Below are 27751 nucleotides of genomic sequence, written 5' to 3' on the forward strand. Positions count from 1 at the left end.
GTCAAATGAATGGACATATTCCTTGAATGTCACGTAACAATGCTGTGCCATACAATACTAGACCACAAAACCTTAAAACTACTTGATAATAAGAATATTTTTTTACATACGGGAATACATCACCTTCATTACCAATGAACTAACGATAAAGTTACTTTATTTTTACCGCATGTAAAGGAGGAATGCAATAAAGCATCTTAACATTTAAACAGTCATAAAGGCCCTTTCTCCTTTTTTCCCTGCACACTCTTTCTCCGTCCTCCTGACAAGAATGACAAGTTCTGAAAATGTCATATTGCTTGCTATATGCAGTGATTTTGGATATATTACTTTATTATAATTTTTTGTATCATGCTGCATAAAGTTCAGTCTTAGAACGTGAATTTACAGACAACGTGTTAATTCACATTAAAATGCCCAAACATTCAGAGAGTGACAAAAGTTTGTAAAACGGTGTACACATTCACGAATCACGTGTGGAACAAGCTGTTTCTCTTTATCGGTCTCCCAGCACAGAAGACACGGAGAGATGCGATCCTGCGCTGGGTCATAGCCGGACCTCACGCTCATATGCGTCAGGGGTTCCGGTAGCAAACTCTAAAAATATCCCATTTCTTTACACCGTAAATTATATTTTTGGCGGTGTAGTGTGTGCCCGTCTTCTAGGCCACTGAACATATAACCAAAATGGCATGATCCCCATTGCATAACACCTCTGCGAAGATTCGACTGAGTTTTTGTGAAAAAACATGGAAAATGTAGTTAGTTTGAAGACAGTGTGAGAAAATGAGAAAGTGTTTGTATTGTTGATAACACATTAGAATTTAGGTGTAAAGATACAGATTCACAGATCTACTATTCATTTTAATGTTTATTCATGTGATTTTTTTCTATGGCGGTCATTGGTACTTGGAATAACTGTTTTATTAAAGGTGGTACTTGAACTGAAAAGATTGGGAACCATAGTGGCTCTATAGATAGATCTCTGATACGGCATAAACCTTTTTTCCTCCATCCAGAAAAAAGCTCCATCAATCTGAGAATGTTCAAATGAAGGATTGCATGATATTGGTGTATATATTTAAACTTTTGTCAGATTATAGAATTCATTTATCTGATTCAAAAGTCTCAGAGAGTTTCTCAACACGAGGCCTCCACAGTCATTGAGCTTTTGCTCGGCAAGTAACAGAATCATGTTGTTTAAAGAAACGTACATTATAATAAAATAATGATAGTATTATTAAAGTTTTTAATATAGTTATTATTTGTGTGTTAATAAAAACGTTACTGAATGATAAACCAAACTCACTGCAACAGTTTGAATGTGAATCTTTATTCAGAAGTGAGAATTTTATAAAGATTATTTGAAACCATGAAACTGTATGGTAAGCATATAGATTGCAGCAACATAAATGCATTCATGTGTTCTTGTCTCTGTGTCTCTGTCTCATGTGTCTGTCCATCTTAATGCTTTGGTTGCATCAGAAATCTTCAGGTCTAAATACAAAATATAATGAAACAGAAAATACATCATTACAGGTTGGTTGGTATAAATGTTTTACTTCTACATTTCTCTTAAATTCATTGTGAACTTGCATTGTTGCATTACCTCAGTGTTAACCCAAGTCTATCCAAATATTTCTTTTGTATCACCTTAAGAAAAGGATAAAAACACTATTATTGTTGGTACTGTGGGTACATTTATTATGGTAAAACATCACTTAAATAAAATGCAGAATTGATCTTTGATGAAACACATTCAGATGTCCAGTGTGACTACAGCACTGTCATTAATGTGTGAAGTGAAAACAGACTAACACGTACTCACATTTCTTTTTAATAGTTATCTTCCCATCAGAGCATGTCCCCATCACATAATCTAATCTCCGGACACCTCCAGCATTCCATCCCTTTTTACAATCAAGTTGAATCTCTTCATCACTGTGCCTTATGTAGTTATCTTGGACAGGTTGTAGGTTGTACTCCATATAAATCATAGGTGTTAGTTTGCAAGGCTCTATGAGACAGACAAACTGATTTAAAGACATCAGAATAAACTTCATAACAGGATTGACAATAATATGGTATTAGATGACTTACTCAGACATTTTGGAGGGGTGTCCCATATCCCATCCCTACAGCTGTAATGTTTTTTCGGTTCTTTCAGCACATAGTAAGATTGGCAAGAGTATGATACCTTTGTGATGACCTCATCTTTCTTATCCTCAATGATATAATCTCCATCTTTTATTAGAGGTGGTGGAGGACAAATGCTACCTAATGATATCACAGTATCAAAGACAAAGATTAAGCAGTATACTACAGTTCATGGTAAATACAACTTGTTTAATTTGCCGTTAGGATGTTTTGTTTGCAGATTATACATATGATAAACTAAACAGTGATACAAGTTTCAAACCGAGATCTTGGAGACCCACGATTAGGTGATGGGGGGTTAAGAGGTGGTTGTGGTGGTTGGGTTAGGTCTGTGGTCGGGAACCACGTGGCTCTTTTCAAAAACCACGTGACTCGACAGGTGTCTCACCCTTCACCATCATTTGATTGCTAAAAACATCGTACATACGTTTGAATACATGCAGCGCATGTGTCACGAAACTATTCAACGTCAAACAACGCATCTATGGGAAGCTCTCGCGCCCGCAGGCCAGATTCAAGATACCCAGAGTGCGAGGACTTTAGAAGAGCGAGCGTCATGCTTTTATGGAAGTTACGGCTCTCTGTGGCGCATGATACAGAACTTGTTGCCTCGCTATAATCACAAGTAAAACGTTTTAAAGAAAAACCATGCAGCAAAGTGTCCGTTGATCAGATTGAAGCAAACTTCAACGCGTTCGTATTGATGTGCCGATTTTCACTTTTCATATCCGTGTGAGCAGTATTTCTCGCATATTAAATACTATGAATTCCATACATACAGCTGTCAAGGTTAACAGAGGAGTTGAAATGGCGGTATGTAAGTGTCTTGACAAAGTACAAACCGAACTACAAAGCTATTTGCAAGACGCTAGTTCCCTATTGATACTTCCCTCGTACTGCGTAGCAGGACGCTATGGGGAAAACTCCCTTTTCTCCGATGACTGAAGCTTTTCAATAGCGCAGTGAAAACTGTACGGCCATTGGTGTGAGAAAAATAAAACAGCGAAGCTGCATGGACCAATCGCGATGGCACCCGCCAAAAGGCTTATGGCTATTTACATTTAGGTATTTAGCAGACGCTTTTATCCAAAGCAACTTACGAAGAGTTCGGGGAGCAATAAGCTATATGTCATACAAAGAGCAATAGTACAAAAGGTGCTAATACAAAGTTACTAGTTTCAACAAAAACTAGACCACTACCTGTTTTTTTTTTCATCTGTCAAGTATTAGCCGTAGAGGTGTGTTTTCAGTATTTTTTTTTAGGTTGTGAGATGTGGTTGACCGGACCGCATTGGGAAGAATGTTTCACCAGGAAGGAGTCGTGAAGGATGAGCGGGAAAGGGATTTAGTGCCCTTCTAAGAAGTCATTACAAGGCGCCACTCGTTTGCTGAACTCAGGGTTCTTGATGGGGTGTAGGAGTGTAGTAGGGTGTGAAAATAAGGCATATCAGCATGATCGCGTTGTCTTAGCAATGTGATCAATGAAGGACAGCTGTTCATCAAATATGACTCCAAGCTGGATGGTGAGATTGTGTTGGACCGTGGGGCGTGCCGGAAACACGAGTAGTTCTGTCTTGGCTGGGTTCAGCTGCAGGTGATGCTCTTTCATCCAAGCTGAGATGTCATCTAGGCAGGCTGTTATGCTAGCTGCTACAGTGGTATCGTCTGGGTGAAACGAGATATAGATCTGGGTGTCAACAGCATAACAGTGATACGAGAAGCCGCTATCCGGCTATATAAGCAGACACATCGCCGTAGTGTCCTCAGGATCTCTTCTCCTTTCAGCGACGACTCGATCTTTCGCTTCTCAGCGGCTTCGCTTCACAACGGCTAGTTAGCAGTTTCGCTACATGGCAGCGCCGGTCTTCTCCCTGCTGCCAACCGGCAACACTAAAAACGCATAATTTCGGAGCAAATTTCCTGCGCCATTGTTGCGAATGCAGTGTCGTCCCTGTCACTCGTGTGGGGTCACCTACACGCTGCTGATGGGCACGACGAGTGCGTCTCATGCTTGGGACTTTCCGACGCTGAAGACGCTCTCAGAGAGACGGAATGCTCTCACTGCGAGAGCAGGAGTCTCTTCTCTCAGCGCTCGCAGATAGCTTTCTTTTCAGAGAGCGAATCCGCCCCTCAATCCATACCGCTTCAGCCCCCACAGACCTCTGTGCGGATGAAGCAGCAGGGTAGAGGAACTAAGTGCTCAGGGAAGCGCGAGCTCACGCCCACTCAGCGTGCCTCGCCTTCTCCACAGAGAGATATCTCGCCGGTTCGTTTCTCCCAGCCTGATCAGCGCCCACTGCCGTGATCTCGTTCAGTGGAGACGAACACAAGGAAGACGACACTCGATTCTTTATTTATTGGTATGGTTTTTAACAGAGTTAACGGGTAATTGTTCTCCCCTTTCATTAACGAGTTAAAGGGCTGATTCCTGCTGTGCGCAATGTACCTGTTATAAGATAGTGATCGGTGACATTGTCGCTTTGAGGCATAATATCTATATTGGTTAGATCGACTCCATAAGATATAATCAGGTCTAATGTATGATTAAATCGATGAATGGGTCCTTTAATGTGTTGTATTACTCTAAAAGAGTGTAGTAGTTCTGTAAACGCCACAGCTAATGCATCGTTAGCGCTATGTACGTTGATATTACAATCTCTGACAATTAGTACTTTATCAACGTTAACCAATAGGTCCAATAGGAAGTCCGCAAACTCTTTCAGAAAATCAGTATAGGGACCAGGGGGTCTATACACCGTAGCCAATGTAAAAGAAAGCAATGTTTTTTTTAATTGTTAGGAATAATTATGTTCAACGCAAGCACTTCAAATGATTTTTATATATGATCTCTTCTCTGAGTTACAGTAAGAATGTTTCTAAATATTGTAGCGACACCACCAACCGGACCAACCGGACGTGGCTCATGCATATAACTGTAGCTTGGTGGGGTACACCCATTTAGACCGAAATAATCATTTGGTTTGAGCTAGGTCTCGGTAAGACAGAGTATATCAAAACTGTTGTCCGTGATCATTTAATTTATAATAACTGCTTTTGAATTTAGTGATCTAATATTAAGTATGCCGAACTTTATGAATTATTTTTGTCAAAATAATTACTTTGTAGTATTATTCGTGGGACACATACAGTCTCTATATATTTGGAAACAGTAACATTTATAGCAGATGAGGAGCACAGACTATGTCACCCCGTTCAGTTCCGGGTGCCGGCAAAAACTAATTTTTGTTTCATGGTGTGAGTGCAGGGTCTGTTCTAATGACCGCACATCATACTGCTGTTTTAGCAAAAAAATAAATAAACACAAACATTGTCAAAAAAAAGAGCAATCTTCCTCTTCCACTGTCCTCTGGAGTCAAGCCCCCAAAGGGCGGCATACCTCCTTATTGCACCCAACCTCTTGCAACACGGGCCAAGGCCTGGCGGGCCATCCATGGTGCTTCGGATTGGGTCCTGTAAATAATATATCAATGATATTCACTCCAGTTTGCTAGTCGACCCCCGCGATTACGCTGGGTCATCCCCACCCGAGTGCAGAGCGCAAATTCCCACGTTCTGCGCACGTAATTAAGGAATTTACTGGACAAAGGAGCCATAGAACCAGTTCCTCCAGAACAAACCGAGTCGGGCTTCTACAGCCGCTACTTCCCCATCTTCGATATCAGACATCTGAACCACCCCCTTATGAAATGCCGTTTCAGAATGATTACACTGAAACAGATCCTCTCACAAATACGCCTAGAGGACTGGTTCTTCTCCCTGGATCTGAAAGACACGTACTTCCACATCCAGATAGCCCCCTGTCACAGATGATTCTTGAGATTCGCCTACGAGGGGGTTGCATATCAATGCATGGTCCTCCCATTCGGACTCTCACTGGCTCCCGAACTTTCACGAAATGCATGGTTGCGGCTTTATCTCCTCTCAGGCAGGCTGGAATCCGCATTCTGAACTACCTCGACGACTTGCTTGTTCTAGCACAGTCGGAGGAAGAGCTAAGGTCCCAAAGATCCCTCCTCCTCAGCCATCTGGAATGCCTGGGGCTCAGGATCAACCTTGCCAAGAGCGCACTGTCCCCCAGTCAATGTATGTTGTTCCTGGGGACAGTTTTCGATTCAACCTGTATGACGGCCAGAATCTCGCCAGACCGTGCTCTGGCTATTCGGCAGCTCGCGGCCTCCTTCAAACCAGGGGTTTCACACCCCCTCAAGGGGTTCCAGAGAATGCGCCCCTTCAATACTGGCTGAAACCGAGAGTTCCAAAACAGGTTGGGGGGCTCTGTGCGACGGCGAGCTGGTGTATACCACGTGGCTCAGACCCAGTGTCCTGTGATACATCGCTAATTCTGTCCTTCTTACAAGAGTTGCTGGATAAAGGCTGTTCCCCTTCCACGCTCAAGGTCTATGTGGCAGCCATTTCAGCTTCACATGCCCTCATTGCGGGCAAAGGAGTGGGCAAGAACGACTTTATCTTTCGTTTTTTGAAGGGCTTCAGATGGCTACACCCCCCTCGCCCCCTTACAGTTCCCACATGGGATCTGCCCACGGTCCTGAGGGCTCTGAAGAGTTCTTCCTTCGAGCCTCTGCAATCTGTGGACCACCGTTCTTTAAAGCTAACATCGGTGAAGCGTTTGGGCGACCTACAGGCACTCTCCGTGAGCCCCTCCTGTCTTGAATTTGGGCCTAATGACTCCACGGTTGTCCTCAAACCAAGGCCCGGTTACGTACCTAACGTGCTCTCTACTCCGTTCAGAGCACAGGTAATTACGCTCTCTGTGCTCCCCTCCTCCGAGCGGGACCTGGAGCTGAACCTGCTCTGCCCAGTCAGAGCGTTAAAAATTTACATTGAGCGTTCCGCCCCCTTCAGGCGGTCGAATCAGCTTTTTGAGTGCTTCGGTGACCGCATCAGAGGATCCCTGGTCTTGAAGCATAAACTGTCTAAATGGATAGTTGAGGCTATTGCGCTGGTATATTCTTCTGTGGGCCTTCAATGTCCCACAGAAATTAGAGCCCATTCCACAAGAGGCATTGCCTCTTCCTGGGCCTGGTCTAGTGGTGTCTCCATAGAGTATATCTGTGCGGCAGCCTGCTAGGCTTCGCTGTCCACATTTACCAGATTCTACAGTCTGGACATTCCGGCCCTCCAGGCCCGGGTCCTTTCTACTTAAATTAGGCTGCTGAACCTCAGTTCTCAAACCACACCAGCACCTAGCACACTGTTGGGACAATCAGCCGGACTAGGCCACCTATTAGCTTGGCCTTTTCCGCCTTCAGCAGGGATTCCCTGTTCCATACCCTGTCCCCGAGCCAAGGCTCCTGGACTAACTGGTGTTTTTTGTTCCATTTGTAGCACGGCGTGATTATACTGGTTCCCCATAGCCTCCTGCTACGCAGTACGAGTAAGTATCGATAGGGAACGTACTCTGTAACATACGTAACCTCGGTTCCCTGAGATACGGGAACGAGTACTGCGTTCCTGGCCGTGCTACAAGCTGCAGATGGTCGTCGCTTCAGTCAAAGTAACCTGAGGACACTACAGCGATGTGTCTGCTTATATAGCCATATGCCCCGCCCATTTTGGCGGGTGCCATAGCCATTGGTCCGTGCAGCTTTGCTGCCATTGGTTTAAAGTTTTACTTTTCTCAGACCAATGGCCGTGCAGTTTTCACTGCACTATTGAAAAGCTTCAGTCATCGGAGAAAAAGAGGTTTTCCCCATAGCATCCTGCTACGCAGTACTCGTTCCCCTATCTCAGGGAACCGAGCTTACTTTAGTAACCGAGTACGTTATGTTTGCTTTCATGAGCACAGCAGAAGTGCAGAGCTCTGTGTGCTTTCGAAATGTTCTCGTGGTACCCAGATGTTAGAGATTTGCTGATCAGTCTGCAGCATTTCAAGATGTTGAACCAACCTGCAGTATTTTGTGAGTATCTGTACTATAATTTTTTTATATGTTAGATATTATGAAGTTGAATTGAATGGAAGCCTAATGTAATCCTATAAGTTGCTTATAAGTAATGCATGCATCGTTTAATTTGTTTCACTGTTTTTGAGTTGTCTGTGAACATGTTATCTTATCGAAGGAAGAGAACAATTGAGTGGTTGCACCTGGTGTACAGAGCAAATAGGGCACCCTTGTGTTATACATTTTTTAAATCATTGAATTATGCCAATTATGACCGTTTTGTGATTTCTTTTAAAGCCTGATTGTGTCTAAAAAATGGCGGTTGCTAACAAGTTTTGTAATTTTCCTTCATAAGAGTGTGATCGTAGACTACTACCCCTGCCCTGAACGAGATTCTTTGTTATGAAAACTGTTATAAACTTTTTGGGAAGATTGCCCAGCCCTAATGATTTATTAGCAGAATTCAAAAAATGTTGCTTTTAATAGAAATTTTCAATGAGTTTTCAGACGTATTGTTATGTATCATTTGTAAATGTGACTCACTTGTGCAGTCAATCGTTCCAATCCATTTTTCACCTTTACACATCAAAGTTCCTTCTGGAATTTTGTCATATGGTTCATTGCACCTGTATGTGAAACTTTCGAAGTTGTTGTATAGACTTTTCTCATTTAAACGCGTCACAAACTGCAAATTTGTACAATATATAGTAAAATATATATATGTACAAAAATATATTGTTTAATGCCGTTATATATTGTATAATATATCTACATTTGATACGTTCCTTTGTACAGTCACGTTCACACAGTGAATTTTTAGGATTTACATCCATATTTACTTCGATTTTAGTTTGGTTAAAGAATGCGGTTGCCATCATCACACTCATAGCGTTCTGTGTCTCCATGTGAATATTTCCTCTCATCTTGGATTTCATCAATAAGTTTGGAATTGTTTACTGTCAAAAGAGGCTTTGAACAAAAAGCTGACAATAAATCAGAAATAAGTGTTATGCAGACATTTTTTTGTCAAGATTTTGTCCGATTTATTTTACTGTAAAATGTCTGCGCTCAAGATTTTCTCTAAAAACACTATTTGAGAGAAAGGACTAAAACTCCTTCTCACATTTTTATAGTGCTGTAAATATTCTCTGCTAGATTAGCCAAATTACTATTTATGAGAGCTCACCTTCACATTTTGGTGCTTCATCCCAACCTGTATTGTGGCAAGAAACTCTGTTATTCCCCTTTATTGTGAAAAGTCTTCGACATCTGTAGATTACATGGGATCCATATGAATACCATTCTTGAGGTTTAGAGATGATGACTGCGTTTTCAACTTTTGGAGGTCTGACACAACCCTCCTCATCCACTGAAAAAGACAAGATTCACACAGGCTCTGACATGCTATGACTTTTTTTGTGCGATCTGCCCTACGATGCTCGTAGAGCAGGTGGAAAATAACTTCAGGTGGACTTAACATTGCGCTGAACTTTGAGTAAAAACTCTGGACGAGGATTTTGTCGAAAAATGTGGGTTACAACAATAAAAGCCGCAGGCAGCCTCTGTAAGATTACACTTCAAAATCGTGTGTAGGTTGTGCCCATGTTAACCTTATGTAAAATAAGTTAATATGTGCTATCTTCATTCTACAACTGTTTTTCAGACAAAACAATTTTAAAGCTGAATGTTTAACCATTTTAAAAACTTAAAAAATTATTATACTAAGTTTTTGGGCTAGGCTTTGTCAAGCCAACATAAAGTTTGTCTTCAAAATGTGTTATGAAGTGCTACCTCTGTAACAGTTCATATATCGAAAGATGCTCAAATTGACAGGTTGGTATTTCCAGTCCACTGCTGACGCATTCACTTGATTTTTGTGATGATGTGTTCACTTACAATCACATACAATTTCTGCAGATTGTCCAGCGTTACTTTCTTTTAGATCTCAGTGTTGAACACAACATTCAAAACACACTCACAGATACATTGCGGCTCATTTGACCAACGGCCGTTGTTGCACGTCGCTACTCCCCACCAGTTCCCAGAGAAGGTTTTATAACCTGTGTTGCATGAATAAAAGATACTGTCCTCTGTAGGGGGGTTTCTCTCTATGTACCCATTTTCCAAAATTGGTGTAATGCAAGATCCTTCCTTTTCTGTGAAGTATATAAATACGGTCTCATTGATATCAATACGCAGATGTTGAGGGTGTTTAGATGAATGATAATAACATGATTTACCAACGCAGTCCTGTTTGTTTATCCATTCGCCTGCAGAATTACATGTGATTTGTATAAGTTGCTCGGGTTCGAATCCTGGATTACATTTGTATTCTATTCTTGAGGACACATCGTATTTAGTGCGTTCACGACTCACAATCTTTGCATTTGGGATGTTTGGTGCTTCACAGGTAATGTCTGGAAAACAAATTCATCACAGTATTAGAATGTAAATGATATGATGTATAAATAGCACCGATTGTGGATGGATAGAAAGACATACAGTACCAGCACACAGTGGATCTGGTTTCCAACCATCTCTTGTACATGTGGCCATCTCTGCCGTTTGACGATATCCAGTCAAACACCTGTAATATCTTTTCACATCCAATTTCATTTCTCCATAGAAGGAATCACTTGGATAAAAAAGACGTCCGTCACGTGGAATTTCACATCTAATGTCTGTAAGAAGATTTGTTATTCAAGATTATATATACAACGAGTTAAGCAATAAGTCCAAAAAAAGCTTCTCTGTATGCTCACCCACACAAGTAGGACGGCTGTCCCATTCCCCATCATTCAGACAGTGAAATGTTTTTGTGCTTTCTTTTGTAAATAACAGCAAGAATCTTTCAGAGCAGGTAATACGGACCGTCTCTCCAGCTCGAAAGAAAGTTTTTCCCTCTGGTGTAATATTTTCTATTCCATATTTTACATTCTTGAGTTCACAGGTTATTTCTGAATAAAACGAGCATAATAAAGGGGTCAAACTTAATTGAATTATTTGCTTAACTGTTTTAGGGCATATTTGACTGTGGCACTGTTGACTTTGTGTTGGATCTTTATATTATTTATATAGCCACAAGCAAAATAATAATATAGGAGGATTTGACCAAATAGAGATTTTAAAAACATAATATAAAATTACATTTACAATTATTGCAAACTATAACTTTGAAGCCTTGTTTTCTTTATTTCAATGGATTCTTCAGAATCCTTTATTCTTATTAACAGTGAAGCATCACCTTCCTGTCACCTTCCTGTCACTTTGTCTGTGGTTGTTCTTTCGGAGGCACGTACTAGTGTTTTTGTCAGCTTGCCGTACGTCCGGTGTCTACCTCACTCATCCCCCCTGTCAGGCTTTTCCCTCACCAGGTTCTCATCACCACTTCACCCTGTTCACCTGTAGTTCTTTCTGGCCATCATTATCATCCTTATCTTTGATTTCTCGCTGCCTGAGCCTTGTTAGGTTCCCCTATTAAGACCCTCTTGTTCTCTTGTCTTGTCGGACCGTCACAAGGTAAACCTCTGAACGCTGTGCTCTGCCGTCTTGGCTTTAGTTCTTGTAGTTAAAAGTATCTTGTCTTGTGTAGCAATATCTCTTCTCCAAAGTTCCTGTTGGCGTCCCGGACTGCACCACCCTCCACCACCGGCACTCATCTCACTATGGGGATCTTCCCTCCTTCGGAGCTATCTCAACGGGACTTCCGAGCCGTCTTACGGCTGGTAATCTAGTGTCTCTCACCGAGAGATTTGTCTCGTTGAGCAGTCCTCCAGTGAGGGGGTAACAACCTCTGCTCTATTCCCCTTACTTCTCCAGTGGATCGAGCCTATCCGTGGAATGAGCCTATCCCCAACATTTGTCCCATTGCCACTGCGCTGGTGGGGGTGACTCTCTTGGACTATAGTAATTGTTTGGTGGTGGTTGGGGCTGTAACCTGGAGTCTCAAGCAATGAGTGGCCGAGGGTGGTTGAGAGGTACAAGTGCCGGATGAGTGTCCGGCATGCAGGGTGTTCATGCCGACTGCACTGCGCTGCACTGTGCCCTGACGTCCTTCAGTGGTGTCATTCGTCCAGGCTGGCAGGCCATCCAGGGGTTCAAGGAACCTTGGTTTCCGTGCGCCAGAGCTATGTGTTGGCTTGCTCAGTGTGTGCTCAATGTTAGCCATCTCATCGACCACTGGCTGGTCTACTCCATCCTCTTTCCATCCCCTCCTGCCCTTGGTGACACATTGCCATGAATTTTGTCACTGGCCTTTCACCCTCTGGCGATAATACCATCATCCTTATGGTGTTGGATCGCTTCTCCAAGGCGGTCAATTTTGTTCCCTTGCCCAAGATCCCCTTCGCCCAAGAGTTAACTCAGCTGTTGGTGGACCACGTCTCCACGGTCTACCGGTCGACGTCATTTCCGATTGGGGTCCTCGGTTCACCTCCCAGTTCTGAAAAGAGTTCTGCAGACAGATAGGGCCTCTGTTAGTCTGTCCTCAGGTTTCCATCCCCAGTCCAACTGGCAGTGTGAGTGAGCCCACCAGAATCTAGGATGAAGACTCAGCTGTCTGACGTCCCACAATCCCAGCTCCTGCAGCCAACAGATCTCGTGGCTCAAGTATGCTCATAACTCCTCATCCATCTCTTCGTCAGGTATGTCCCCATTTGAATGATCTATGCAAGAGCGCGATGCTGCGGTCCCTTCTGCTCTGGCGTTCGTCCGGCATTGCCCCCCCCTCTGGCGATCGTCATTGATCGCCCCCCTCTCCAGAAGGCTGGTAACCTCGGACCGAAGCACGGGAATGTTCTCACCTCTGACTGAGGTAACTTGGGCGGGGTGCCTGACGAACCGAATCGTCCTCACTACTCATCGTGACGTGCTGGCGTGCACCTAGATAGCATGATGAAGGAGCTAGCGAGGGGATCTGCTTCATTGCCCCTGTGGGGGGATGTTCTGTTGTGGGCAGCATGGCTGTCTCGTGAGGGCAGGTGGCAAGCGGGTCTGCTAACTCACCTGCCTAAAGTCTTTGCCGCCGGATGCAGCGACGAATGGAGGGTGCGGATGGCTGCGAAAGTTGGATGCGCAACATCGAGTTGAGGCTGCTGCATGTCATGGGCACCCAGGGAGAAAGTGGGCAAAATGGTCGACAGGCCCTGGGTAGGATTGAGGTGGGACGTGGCCAGGACCATCCAAGTGCGGCTTGACAGCGACGATATTACTGGAGCTGCGCAAGTCTCCCTGGGTGGTCCCCGTCCGGGCCACTACCTGGAGGGCTGCAAATGCCGACCGGGGCCTGGTCATGGCAGGTTGAAGACGTTCCTCTGTCTGCTGCCGGTGTCACCAACATCCCACGCTGCGCGATGGATGCATTTAGAAAGCTGGCTTTCTTGAAATCTCACATCTGCACAAGTTGCGTCAGACCACCAAAGTGTACATTGTCCAACCTCAGCGATGACGAGAGCTTACAAGCTTCGGAAGGTCCCATAACAGCACGCTCTATCTGGGCTACCGACATTGCCCTTAGGTGCTCCAGAGTTGAGGGAAGTCAGGGCGACCAAGCTCATCTACCATGAGCACCCCGAAGAGGGCGCTCCAGATTTTCGTGCTCCTCGTGCCTTTCCGGGAAACTGGCCCCTATGTGGGACGCAGTTCCCCATGTTCCGTATCCAGGTACCAAGACTCCGGCTGTGGGCTGCTGGGAAGGCAGTAAAGTGCACCGCAACCCGATGCTCATGGCGGCCGGGCTAGCATAGCTGAAACAACTCTGCGTCAGTCTTGACCTGGGCTCAAGCTGCGAGTCCTCAGCGTCTGATGTCAGAAAGACGCCATCCAATGTTGCCATCCAAGACGGTATTGTGGCTGTGTCCACGCAAACAACCAGCAATGACTGCATTACCATATCCACGATTGCTACCTCAGCATGCTGGGGACGGTCGAACCCAAGACTACAGCGGCGAGACATGCCTGGTGACATGTGCTCGCTGTAGGAGAATTTTCCCATTTAGAAACAACTACCGAAACGCACAGGGGAAGTGGCAAAACGCTTGGACGAGTTCCGCTGCTTTGCTTCATAGACCCAGTAGAAAGAATCTAAGATCACTCAGCATAAGCCTTGCAGGTTCCGAAGAACAAAAAGGAGAATGAATGGTCACGCTGTCCCATTCGCCAAGTTCATTGGCCTTCTCAAAAGTATAAACGGAGATGATAGGTTCTCAAGTCAAACCCCATTCTGTCAGTCTCGACACAACGTCGAGAGACCAACAGAAAGGGAACCCAATGAGACAATGATCATTCTTTATGCATGTATTGAACATTTAGCATAATTTATAACATTTACTGCAGCTGTACACATATGAAAAATCGGGCAGTGATGTACCGTTTCGCAATTTTATTTATTTAGTGTTTTCATGATTTAGTTCAAATGTCCATCTCTTTTTTATATGGCAGCAAAAAATGCTTCATAAATGCTTTAAGTTAAACAATCAACTGATACTTTTACTGAAAGGCATTTAGTGTACAGATTCTTCTCATCTCTCATGAATCAATTATAATCGTCCAATTGAATGAAACATTTTTTTACCTGCTGCGTTTGAGGATCCAAGTGTATTTAAACCTAAAATCAAACTGACGATTATCGGATATATTTCCATTTTCCAGAGATGTGATCTGTTTGAAGAATGTTCAGTCAAGCAAATGTTTGACAACCAGTATCTTCAGAGAAATGCAAGCATGTGTCAAATGGAATTAAATCAAATGGGTGTTTAGGTGCACGTAAAACAAGTATCAAGGTCCTCTGCTTCTCCGGGAATAAAAACATTGACTCATACTGCACCCTCTCAACAGCGTTGTCCCTCCCCATAATGTCCTTCCACCCACATCAAACATCTTTCAGTAACACATGCTCAGTACTCTCTCTTTTTATAATGTGTCTATTTATGAGGTGTTTTTTATACAACACACCAAAGTTAGAATCCCTTGTTTTGTTGTGATTCATCCTAAAATGTCCATTGCATACAGAACAGATTTTGATGTCACTTGTTTGTGGTTTGGTGATTTGATGTTATCTTAACAAAATGTTTCCACCTGACCAGACAACAAAAACTCCATCACACACAGTCATAGCTTACAACACTGTATTTAAATCATGTTTTGGTCAAAGATCTTGACTTTTCTCTTATACAGTATCTGATAATATCTGGGTCATTTTCAAAGTTAAATTGAACTATAAGATAAGCTTGTTCACTAAAGCAACAGTGGTTATAAATGCATTTGAGTGCTCTTGTCGCTGTGTCTGTCCATCTTCATGGTTTGGTTACATCAGAAATCTGCAGGCCTTAACACATAAAATTATGAAACTGTGAATACATCTTATGACTCACTGAACATTAGAATTAGATATTCACTTTATTTTTATTGAACAATTATTGCCTTTAAATAAAAATGTTGTCCAGTTGTGTCGAGACTAACAGAATGGGGTTTGACTTGAGAACCTATCATCTCCGATTATACTTTGGATGAAATTAAGTATTCTATATAAAATGTGATCAAAGAAATCAAATCTTTGATAAAAGGGAGCCGGCGTGCCGCATTCATTCACCTTTTGTTCTTCGGAGCCTTCGCATCCTGATGCTGACGACTCTGCAGATACTATCTACGTGTTGCTGGTCTTACGACGTGGTGCAGCGGACTGTCCCTTTTCCTGTGACTTCCCCTGGGCGTCTCGGCAACTTCCAAGGCATCTCTCTAAAGAGCGAGTCCTTTTCAGGGCTTAGAGATTTTCCAGCGCGGCATGTCCCGCTGTGCTCGTGGCACCAGACGGTGCGGTATGCCGCGATGTCGCCCGGCAGGCACCTCGGCAGAGCCGCTCTCCTCCCCGGGGTCCCCCCCCCACGGCGAGGGAGCCGTACTGCCAGCCATCGAACCACCCCCCACGGGGGCAATGAACCAGATCGAACCTTTGGTCCCCCTGTCTCGGTCCCTGGGAGCCTGGTTGGCTCTTCCCAGGCCAGCACGGTGGCTAGAGAGAACGATCCGTCTCGGCTATGCGATTCAGTTCGCCAAACGCCCACCCAAGTTTCGGGGCATCCTCTTCACATCAGTGGGAGTAGATGCTCCCGTGCTTCGGGCCGAGGTCGCTACCCTTCTGGCGAAGGGGGCGATCGAGCTCGTCCCTCTGGCCGAGATGTACTCCGGGTTTTACAGCCCGTATTTCATTGTCCCCAAGAAAAGTGGCGGGTTGCGCCCCATCTTGGACCTGCGTACCCTGAACAAGCACCTTCACAAGCTGCCGTTCAGGATGCTAACGCAGAAGCGCTTTCTGACGTCCGTCAGGCGTCAGGATTGGTTCATGGCGATCGACCTGAAGGACGTGTACTTCCGTGTGTCCATCCTCCCTCGTCACCGGCCGTTCCTACGGTTCGCTTTCGAGGGACAGGCATATCAGTACCGCGTCCTCCCATTTGGTCTGTCCCTGTCTCCTCGAGTCTTTACGAAGGTCGTGGAGGCCGCCCTCACTCCCCTCAGGGAGCAGGGGGTGCGCATACTCAACTATCTCGACGACTGGCTCATCTTGGCGCACTCGCGAGATCTGTTGTGTACACACAGGGACCTGGTGCTCCGGCACCTAGACCATTTGGGGTTGCAGGTCAACCGAGAGAAGAGTAAGCTCTCCCCTGTGCAGAGCATCCTTTTCCTCGGTATGGAACTCGACTCTGTCTCCATGACTGCACGTCTTTCTTCCAAGCGTGCCCAGTCGGTGCTGACCTGCCTGAGGAGCTTCAGGCAGCAGCCAGCGGTCCCACTGAAACTTTTTCAGAGGCTCATAGGACACATGGCATCCTCGGCGGGGGTGGTCCCCCTCGGGTTGATGCACATGAGACCGCTACAGCACTGGCTACAGAGCAGAGTTCCTTGGAGTGCGGGGCACACCGGCAACAGGCGCGTCCCGATCGCGCCCTTCTGCTCGGCGGAGCAGCCCTGTCTCCCTTGGCCTGTTTCTGAGCTCTAGCAGTGACTCAAACAAGGCCTAGTGCTCCACACGTAGTAATCCCCCCACAGGGCGGTTCCGTCTGTTGTCTTCTCATGAATGGCTCTCAATCGATGGCCCATGACCTCTCCCAGGTGTACTTCACCTGCTCGCGACACCCTCTCGTGTCTGCATGTTCCCACGTGCTCTCCCCTATCTGGTGAGACCGTGTGTGGATCTCCACTAAACTCATCCCTGCGGTAGGAAGTGGTCTCCGTAGCGCGTTCCCTCAGGGGGGAATGACGCTTCCCAGTGGCCTTACGGTGCCGGGCGGCTTCTCGCTGTTAAGAGAACTAGGCCGCCGTCCGTGACGGCCGGTGGAAGGGGCTCCCATCTTTTAGGAAAGCTCTGGACCCCTTCCCTTCCACTGGAAGGTTGCAATTCATGCTAGCGCCCACGTTTGACACGCCCAGGCCAGTCAACTTCGCGAGGAATTGTGACGCGGCACAGCGCTGTGGCGTTTTCCGAGGAACCCCATTCTGTCGACACAACGTCGAGAGACCGACAGAAAGGGAACGTCTCGGTTACGTATGTAACCTCCGTTCCCTGATGGAGGGAACGAGACGTTGTGTCCTTCATGCCACAACGCTGGCCGCCCGCTGCAGCAGTCGGGGCAAGATCCTCAGGCTCCTCAGCACAAAAGGTGAATGAATGCGGCACGCCGGCTCCCTTTTATACCCGGATATCCGGGGGCGGAGTCCGGCATGCAAATTTCATTCGCCAATTTTCATTGGCCTGTTCAAGTCAGTCAGAGAAGGTAGGTTCTCAAGTCAAACCCCATTCTGTCGACACAACGTCTCGTTCCCTCCATCAGGGAACGGAGGTTACATACGTAACCGAGACGATTTGTTTACAGTCAGAAGAGGCTTTGAACAAAAAGCTGCCAATAAACGGGGAAAAAACAAGATAAAACCCAGAGTGCTTGAACCCAGTGAAACCAAGTTTTGTACAATAGGAACATTTTGTTTATTGTATTGTATTAAGACGTGGCTACATTTGACTGGAAACAAAACTACAAATCAGAAAAGGTCACATAAAAACATAGTGTTAAGCATTTGAAAGTTCAATAAACCTTTTCCTTCACATTGTGGATATGGATTATCCCAGTTTCCATCTGACTGGCATGCAATTGCTCGTTGGCCGTTGTGCCGTCCTCGATATGTTTGCTTAATATCCTGACAGCCAGCTAAACTTTTTCCCAACACCAAGACTCTGAAGATTAATTCTTAGTTCCACAGGTTTATTGGAGTTACAAGGAAAATAGTGAAACTGTAACACACAAAGGAGCAATGACGAATTACGTGAAAAATAGCAAATTGTACAATTACTAGTCAAAGTTCGTTATTAAACTAACAAGAAATACATGTAAATACATTCAAGACATTATAACACTTTTACCGTGCAGCTCGCTAACAAAGAACACGTGAGAGCTAGCATATACATCGCCGACGTGCATCCAAACCATCCTCAGATTACACTTTACGAACTTAAAATAATAGGCAGAAATATCAAATAATTCTTCCAAATAATTTCACAAACAAAGTATACATACCGACGATGCTACGTCAGACATGAGAAAACAGATAAGAAGCACCGTGATTTTAAAACACAGGAGGAAAACGCAGAAATGCGCATGAAGTGCGTGAGTGTTCACTTCTGACCTACGGATAACGCGATAGCACAATCCAAACAGCGCGATCTTAAAGTGAACGTAACCTGAATATAAACACGTACAAAATGCATATTCCCGGAAAACACATTAGAATACTGAAATGCTTATTTAAATTCTACTGTAATATGATAAGAACAGAACACTCCCCGTCTGACGTGGACACACGTCACCCCACAGTCCATTTACTATACCTCTGGAGGTAGAAGGAGAACAATTTCATTGACTGGCCTGAGAAAGAGGCTAGTCCCGCCTGGTTTGATGATCTTTACCTCAACCTGGCGTACTTTCCCATCTTTGCTAGAGAAGGCCTGAGTAATCAATCCAAGAGGCCATTCATTTCTAGGCGCTTGGCTGTTCTTAAGGAGAACAACGCTTCCAGGCTGAATGTTTGGCTGAGTGGACTGCCATTTCTTGCGGGCCTGCAGTGTTGGGAGGAATTGTTTCCTCCAGCGGTCCCAGAAGGTGTTGGACAGCTGCTGAACCTGCCTCCACTGGGACTTGTAGAGGTCTGCAACTCCAAACTCACCGGCAGGAGCAGGCACATAGTTCGGCTTTTGTGTGAGAAGAGCAGCTGGCGTGAGTATGAACGAGTCATCAGGGTCCATAGTCACTGGAACAAGTGGCCTGGCGTTGATGATAGCTGCGACTTCTGCCATGAAAGTAACCAGCACTTCGTGGGTGAGCTTGTCTTTCAGCTGGAGGAACATTGCGTCCAGAATCCTCCTTGCCAGCCCTATCATTCTCTCCCATGATCCACCCCAATGGGATGCATGAGGGGGATTAAAAGACCAGATGCAACCCTTGTCTGAGAGGTAAGTCTTTACGGCAGTGCTGTCAATGTTTGAGGCTATCTTCAGTTCCTTACAGGCACCAATGAAGTTCGTGCCGCGGTCGGAACGAATGTTTTTGACCGGCCCACGCATTGAAAGGAAGCGCCGTAGCGCGTTGATGAAGCTAGAGGTGTCGAGGGATTCTATGACTTCAATGTGCACAGCTCTTATGCTCATGCACGTAAATATAACTGCCCACCTTTTACTTTGAGCGCAGCCACCTCTGGTTCTGCGTGAGGAGACGTTCCATGGGCCGAACACATCAAGACCTACATTAGAGAATGGAGGATCTGTTGAAAGACGATCGGCTGGCAGGTTAGCCATTCTCTGGATACTGAGTGGAGCTCTGAGCCTTCTGCATGTTATGCATTGGTAAATGATGCTGCTCACTCTTTTCTTCCCTCCAACTATCCAAAGGCCAGCTGAACGGACCGCCCCTTCAGTAAAGTGACGGCCTTGATGCTGGACCTGCTTGTGGTGGTGTTTGATAAGCAAAGTGGCGATGTGATGCTGGCCAGGAATAATCAGGGGAGTCTTTTCGTTCTGATCCACACTTGAATAATGAAGTCGGCCTCCCACTCTGAGAAGGCCGAGTGTGTCAATGAACGGGTCCAGATTTCTGAGAGGGCTCGTTTTTGGCATCCTTTCATGTTTTTGAATGCACTTTATCTCTTGACTGTAGACTTCCTTTTGAACTGCTTGGATGATTACAGCTGACGCTTTCTCTGATTCCTCAACTGTGAATTCAGCTTTACAGTAATGCCAGCCCTCGCATGCACTGTTCACTCTGTGAGCTGTCTTGAAATGACAGGCTATGTGAATGAGGCGAGTGAATGCACGAGTTAAGGACTTCCAGGTAGAGAACTTTGCAAAGCGTTGTGAATCCAGTTGCTGGTTTGAGGCTGCAGTGCTTAAGGCAGACACCAAAGGGCGGATATCTGGGTCTGAGCTCGGGTCAACAAGGCCATAAGTGCTTTCAGAGATACTGGGCTCCGGCTTGGAGAGAAATTTGGGCCCACTAAACCAGTTGGAGTGTTTCAATTGGCTAGCAGGGACTGAACGTGTTGCGTGATCTGCAGGGTTCATGTCTGTAGGCACGTAACGCCACTGGTCTGGACGACAGGATTTTCTGATGCGTAACACTCGGTTGCTGACATAGACATAAAAGCGCCTGGTCTCATTGCAAATATAGCCCAGGACTACTTTACTGTCCGAGTAGTACGTTACGGCATCAAGCTGTAGGTCTAGTTCTGCTGAGACCAGGTCTGCTAACTCAACAGCAAGCACAGCCGCGCAGAGTTCAAGTCTTGGTACTGTGTGTTCAGGGCGGGGGGCCAGCTTGGCTTTTCCCATTACAAATCCAATCTGGTTGTTGCCATTACTGTCTGTCACTTTCAGGTAGCACACAGCACCGATAGCTTTGACTGACGCATCACAGAACACACACAGTTCTCTTCTTACCGCTGCAGATGGTGAGGCTTCTGTGTAGCGCCTTGGGATGGAAAGCTCAGCGAGCTCGGACAGAGAGGCTTTCCATGACGTCCAGGCTTCTTCCATGGAAGGAGGTAAGGGCGCATCCCAGTCACCGTTCTCCGTCGTGAGCTCTCGCAGGATAGCCTTGCCTTGGACTGTGACGGGCGCAACGAATCCAAGTGGGTCATAGAGGCTATTGATAGTGGACAAGACACCCCGCCGTGTGTAAGGCTTGGTCTCACTGGAGACATTAAAAAGAAAACAGTCTGTCTTGAGATTCCAGTCAAGCCCGAGGCTGCGCTGCATCGGCAGCACGTCTGCGTCGAGGTCAAGGTCTTTGAGGTCACTCGCGTGGTCACTGGATGGAAAGGAGTCCATGACCTCTTTGTTGTTCGCTGCAATCTTGTGAAGTCTCAGGTTTGACTTGGAGAGGACATCCTGTGTCCTTTTTAACAGGCTAATAGCATCTTGAGCTGTGGGCAGGGACTTCAGCCCATCGTCGACATAGAAGTCATGCAACACAAAGTGCTGCACATCTGGGTCGACGTGGAATTGGTTGCCTTGGACAGACTTGTGTAGACCATGAATAGCCACTGCAGGTGATGGGCTGTTGCCGAAGACGTGGACATTCATGCGGTAATCCACGATGGCCTTTGAGAGGTCATTATTCTCGAACCAGAGAAAACGCAAGTAGTCACGGTCTGTTTCTTTTACCCGAAAGCAATAGAACATCTGTTCTATGTCGGCTGTGACTGCGATGGCCTCTCTTCTGAACCGAATCAGCACTCCCAGTAGTGTGTTATTAAGGTCAGGTCCTGTTAACAGGACGTTGTTGAGTGATACACCGTTATATTGGGCACTGGAATCGAATACCACCCGGATTTTCTTGGGTTTTTTTGGATGATACACCCCGAATGTTGGTAAGTACCACCTTTCTTCATCCGGGTTGAGAGGGGGGGCTAACTCTGCATGACCGTTCCGAAACATGTTGCCCATGAAGGAGAGAAAGTGGTCTCTCATCTCAGGTTTTTTTTCAAAGTTACGTTTGAGAGACATGAGACGCCTCAGCGCCTGTAGCCTGTTGTCTGGGAGCCGTGGCCGTGGGCTCTTGAATGGTAATGGTGCCACCCAACTGTTATTTGAGTCTTTACGCAGTCCCTGAGCCATTATCTCCATGAACTTTGTATCTTGAATGGAGGGAGCCACCTGGTTGTCATCCTTGGTCAGCCTGAACACTGTGCATCCAAGGTGGTCGGTTTCGCAGATAGGCTGGTCCTCAGGATATGCTGGAGGCTCACTTGTGGCTTGGGTGTCACTGAACCTCTCTTTCACATGGAACACATTGGGGCATGCGTCAAAGAGAGTGGGGCGTTGCAGCTCTGTGGTGTTCGTGTGGAACGTGCTAATTGTCAATGGCCTGTGAACATTACCTAGGCACACATTTCCTACAATGACCCACCCCAGGTCTAACTTCTGTGCGTAAGGCAGGTTGTGAGGGCCATTCACCTGTTTGCGGACTTTATGCACTCTGATAATGTCCCGTCCTAAGAGAAGCATGATAGGGGCTTGCGGATCAATGTCTGGGATGAGGTGAGCAACTGACCTTAGATGAGCATGATGAAGAGCTACTTCGGGGGTTGGAATCTCCTCTCTGTTATTCGGTATGTCGTTACATTCTATGAGGCTTGGCAACGGGATGCGAACAGCTCCATCTAGAGACTCCACTTCATAGCCACTGGCCCTTCTGCCTGCTGATTGCTTCACTCCAGCACATGTTCTCAGTGTGTAAGGAGCACTAGCACTTTGGTCATGGAACATTTCGAAGAACTGTGAGCGAGCCAGTGACCTATTGCTTTGCTCGTCCATGACAGCGTACAACGTCACAGCTTTTCCTCTATGGCCAGCTGGGAACACTTTAACAAGGCATATTTTCGAGCAGGAGCGGTCTGTGAGTTCACCTCCGCAGACTTTCGTGCATTTGTTGGTTACCTGAGACCGCGCTGAAGCTTCATCTCCCTCCCCGCCGTGCTCAGCAGGGCCATCCTCCTGCTGCCAGGGTGCGGGTCCAGGGTGGAGCGCGGAGTTGTGCCTGTTGCTCTTACATTCAAAACACTGGACATTGAATTTGCAATTCTTTGCTATGTGAGACGAGGAAGACAGACATTTAAAGCACACATTGTTTTCTTTGAGGAATGTTTTGCGCTCGTCAATGGGCTTCTCTCTGAAAGCCCGGCACTTATGGAGAGGGTGTGGCTTTTTATGCAACAAACACAGTCTTTCGCTGTCGTCAGATTTTGTTAGAGGCTCATCCATGTCAAATGTGGTTCTGGGTGATACATCGGTCTTGTGGACGGAGATTTCCCGCTGTCTATTCGGCTTCCACACGGTCTTCTCTGTCTTGGGGGCTGTATCTGTGTTGGTGATGAGGCTGAAGCTTGGATCATTGGCAATGCGAGCCTGCTGGATGACAAAATCAACAAAGAAGCAAAAGGGGGGATAGCTCACTTGGTTTTGATGCTTGTAGGCTGCACCAGCTATCACCCACTTCTCCTGGAGACGAAACGGGAGTTTTTGTACGATCGGGTTGACGCCTCTCGCAGTGTCAAGGAAAGCCAGGCCTGGTAAGTCTCCTTCAGCCTTAGCGGCCTGCAGTTCCATTAGTAGATCACCCAGCTTTGTCAGCTTAGCTCCATCTCGGTTTATTATTTTTGTAAAGCTGTCAATGCGTTTGAACAGAGAATTTTCTACTGCTTCAGCTGAGCCATATGTTAGCTCTAGTCTTTCCCATGCCATGGCGAGTCCTGCTTCTGGCCGATTGATGTGTATTGCTCTTATCTGCTCTATATGCTCAGCTGACTCCTTTCCGAGCCACTTTAGCAAAAGATCCATCTCCTCACTAGGTCCCAGGTTAAGGCCTCTGATGGCAGCCAAAAAAGAACGCTTCCATGCTCTGTAGTTTTGAGGTTTGTCGTTGAATTGAAGCAAGCCTGTAGCCACAAGCTCACGGCGGGCTAGATACCTGACAAAGTCATTTATGTGTGAGCCGCCATCATTTATGTATGAGCTGCATTCATAGGAGTCTGGCCGTATGGCATGGTGTGCGAGAGGAGGCTGAGTGTCGTGCTTTTGTGGTCTAAAGTGGTGTGTAGGCCAAGCATGCTCACCATTGGACTTGAAGTGAGGTAGACGAACTTCTCCAGATGTCCTTCTGAATGGCTTTTGGCTTTCCTCGTATGTGCTGATGTAAGGCTGCTGTGAGATGAGATGATGTGGAGCACTATTGTTCTGGTGCGGATAGAAGGGACTGGCTTCAGGCTTTAGTGGTGGAGGTGACACGTTGTGGTTGGTGACCGGCTCTGCCTTTGCAGGTGTGTCACCGTGTTCACATGACTTAAGTTCTGAATCCCTTTCTTTTAGTTGATCAAGCACATACTGCTTTGTACGTTGCGAGGCTTCTATAGGAACAGTGTCTTTGCTCAGGTCACAACTATGTTTCTCACTCTTTAATTCAGCAGCAGCTTCAAACGCCTCTGCTTCAGCAATGGCTGCTGCTGTCTCTTTTTGATGTTTTAGCATTTCTATAGACACATCCAACTTAGCTTGTTGTAGCCTCAGATTTGCTTCCTCCTCAGCATAGCATAGCCGTGCCTTTGCTGCTTCGGCCCTCGCTCTTGCTCTGACAGCTGCAGACCCCACTGATGATGAACTGGATCTCATGGAACAACATACTTGCGAGCGTGTCCTTATTGATGCACTGCATGGGTTCTCCTGTGCTGCTATATTTCCATGTGAACTCTCTTCTTTAGCCTGTAGCTCTGTGGCGCGCGCTGCTCCAGTAGCACTTGACTGAAGAGTATGGTCCATCGATCGTCCACTGGATGCGTGTGCAGACATGTTTGGGTAGCTTCCAACTTTGCTATATCTCGCTTGCTTGATAGTCGTCGTTTCACTGTGCCGTCCTCGATATGTTTGCTTAATATCCTGACAGCCAGCTAAACTTTTTCCCAACACCAAGACTCTGAAGATTAATTCTTAGTTCCACAGGTTTATTGGAGTTACAAGGAAAATAGTGAAACTGTAACACACAAAGGAGCAATGACGAATTACGTGAAAAATAGCAAATTGTACAATTACTAGTCAAAGTTCGTTATTAAACTAACAAGAAATACATGTAAATACATTCAAGACATTATAACACTTTTACCGTGCAGCTCGCTAACAAAGAACACGTGAGAGCTAGCATATACATCGCCGACGTGCATCCAAACCATCCTCAGATTACACTTTACGAACTTAAAATAATAGGCAGAAATATCAAATAATTCTTCCAAATAATTTCACAAACAAAGTATACATACCGACGATGCTACGTCAGACATGAGAAAACAGATAAGAAGCACCGTGATTTTAAAACACAGGAGGAAAACGCAGAAATGCGCATGAAGTGCGTGAGTGTTCACTTCTGACCTACGGATAACGCGATAGCACAATCCAAACAGCGCGATCTTAAAGTGAACGTAACCTGAATATAAACACGTACAAAATGCATATTCCCGGAAAACACATTAGAATACTGAAATGCTTATTTAAATTCTACTGTAATATGATAAGAACAGAACAGCCGTTCATCTTCATGTTATCATGAGTACATTTGAAAACCAAGACATGTCCAGATTTATAAGGTGGATTGACTCCTGGATGTCCCATTAAAATGTGAACTTTATTGAGATCTTGCTCCTGACAGGTGACTTCTACAAGAAATGATATAAGAATGTACAAGAATATAAAAGGTCTCCTTTGAAAAAAAACAGGCATTTTCAATACTCAGTTTACTCCGAGGCCACAGTTTGGTATGATTTTGGCACAGAACACAAACAGCCCTACCTTCAGTGTTTGTTGTGATTTCCTTCCATGTCAAAAGAAGAATAAAGAGAAATATCTCTCAGGATTTCATGTTAAGCTGTAAGCAGAACATCATAAGCAGTCCTTGGATTAATACTTTTTACACAGAAGATTTACATGTTTGAAGAAAGTATAAAACACGAGGAATGATGTTTTTTAAATAATGATAGTAAAATAAAATAGTACAAATAAACTGTGCCAACAATTCCTGCATAAATTAGACATTAAATGTGTTTTAACATGTGAGCCGTTGGTGTTTGTGGCAAGAAAGTCTATAGGTGGATAAACAGAGAATAAAACAATGTTGGCGCTAACATGACCGAAAGTACAATTTATTATCAAATATAAGCTATACAAATATTAAAGAATGTTTAATATTAGTTTATTTCAATATAAATTTAAATATTAACCTTTATCCAAATGTGTAAATACAGTAGTCAGTAAATATAGTATAAAACATGATGCCTGTAATATATTGTGTAAATGTAGAAAATCATTATAGCAGTTTACCTGTTTTAATGGAATGAAGTAATGTAGTCTCCTAGCACTGATTGACAGTTGACTGGTAAAAAGTTTAATGATTTTCTGCTCAGGGTTGTGTGCTGACAAACATTGCACAATCTAAACAAATCCAAATACACTGTGTTTTTTTAAATAAGTCTTTATTGAAAAGTAAAACCTGCTAAAAATGCCAGAGAACAGAAGCTGAAGAAGAGCTAAATCCCGTCTACATTGACATGGAAGTTGAACTGTATACACAGAAGTGAATAATTCAAAAGTCATGCAACCTTAACCTTGAAAAACCTTTGTAGGATACCTGTATCCAGGGGCAATTTTAGGGTCAGAGCTTTAGGGGTGCTGAGCACCCAATGAGCCCCACTGCCACCACCCACCCTCTTTTCACACAAAAACAAAAAATGTGTCTATTGAAAAATAACTTAATCATTTTAACATTGACTCAACTAACTCCAAAATCCAGATGTATTTTTTTACACCTTTTTTTAGACCTTTTTTTGCAGAACAGAACTCCTTGCATGGCAATCCCTTTAAAGTAAGAACGTTAGAACGGAGCCGTTTTAACTAACTAAACCTAAAATACTGAACGAGTGGTCGCTAACACATACAAACAAGGTTTGAGACCTTTTCAGGACACCAGCTTAATCGTGAGAGTTCACACAGACAGCCCCCTGTAACAAACACAAAACCTTCTTCACACAGCTTTTCCTGACCCTTAACTCCATATGCCTCCTTCTGTATCAACAGTCATCAGATTGGTTAGATTAGATCTTTATTGTCATTGAACCAAGTAACAGGTACTTGGACAACAAAATGTAATTCACCTTCTTTAAATTATTTACAAATGACCATCTCTAACGTATCTGGTCGCACGCCAGTCTGAACTTTCATAAACCAATAAAAGTCATCAATAAATAAAAAAAATTAAAAAAAAGAAGGTAAAACCAAAAAGTCCAAAATATCCAGATAATTTTCAGAGGTCTTGAAAATACTTAGAAAGTAAAGATATAAAAAAAAGAAATAGAGGGAAATCTTTAAAGTACTTCCCCTGAATCCCCATTTGGCTCTTCTTTGGGAGAGTTCATCTGTGTCGCCGCACTTTGAGGCTGGCAAACCTGTCAATGACCCTTTGGGGTTCAATTATTTCAAGCAATTAATAACAACATTTCTTACTGCAAGTTTTAGGGGTGCTGAAGAACTCCTAAAAAGGGGCTAGCTACGCCCATGCCTGTATCTTTGCTAAATACTTTCTTTTGTGTTTGTT

General features: G+C 44.9%; 2 protein-coding genes across 2 annotated transcripts in view; both read right to left on the bottom strand.

The window, feature by feature from the left end:
* The window catches only part of LOC306902981 (complement factor H-related protein 1-like), a gene marked incomplete at its 5' end in the record, with an annotated part of 51595 nt that overhangs the window by 3955 nt on the left and 19889 nt on the right, over window positions 1–27751 (bottom strand). The window lies entirely within an intron of this gene.
* On the bottom strand, window positions 1313–14878 carry LOC306902844 (complement factor H-related protein 1-like). The gene is made up of 10 exons (XM_079471712.1): window positions 14650–14878; window positions 10841–11035; window positions 10586–10759; window positions 10319–10495; window positions 10058–10234; window positions 9265–9447; window positions 2101–2277; window positions 1829–2017; window positions 1610–1653; window positions 1313–1497 (listed from the first exon to the last, which is right to left on the bottom strand). The coding sequence occupies exons 1-9, from the start codon at window positions 14717–14719 to the stop codon at window positions 1628–1630; spliced, it is 1368 nt and encodes a 455-aa protein (XP_079327838.1). The 5' UTR covers window positions 14720–14878; the 3' UTR covers window positions 1313–1497; window positions 1610–1627.

This window comes from Barbatula barbatula, assembly GCF_947034865.1.
Source record: "Barbatula barbatula genome assembly, chromosome: 13".
Classification (NCBI taxonomy): domain Eukaryota; kingdom Metazoa; phylum Chordata; class Actinopteri; order Cypriniformes; family Nemacheilidae; genus Barbatula; species Barbatula barbatula.

Coding starts and splice junctions, on each gene's coding strand:
- LOC306902844 (XM_079471712.1), bottom strand. CDS start 14,719: ATGGAAATATATCCGATAATCGTCAGTTTGATTTTAGGTTTAAATACA. Junction 2,018..2,100: donor CACCCCTCCAAAATGTCTGA/GTAAGTCATCTA, acceptor TCTGTCTCATAG/AGCCTTGCAAACTAACACCT. Junction 1,654..1,828: donor GATAACTATTAAAAAGAAAT/GTGAGTACGTGT, acceptor CCTTTTCTTAAG/GTGATACAAAAGAAATATTT.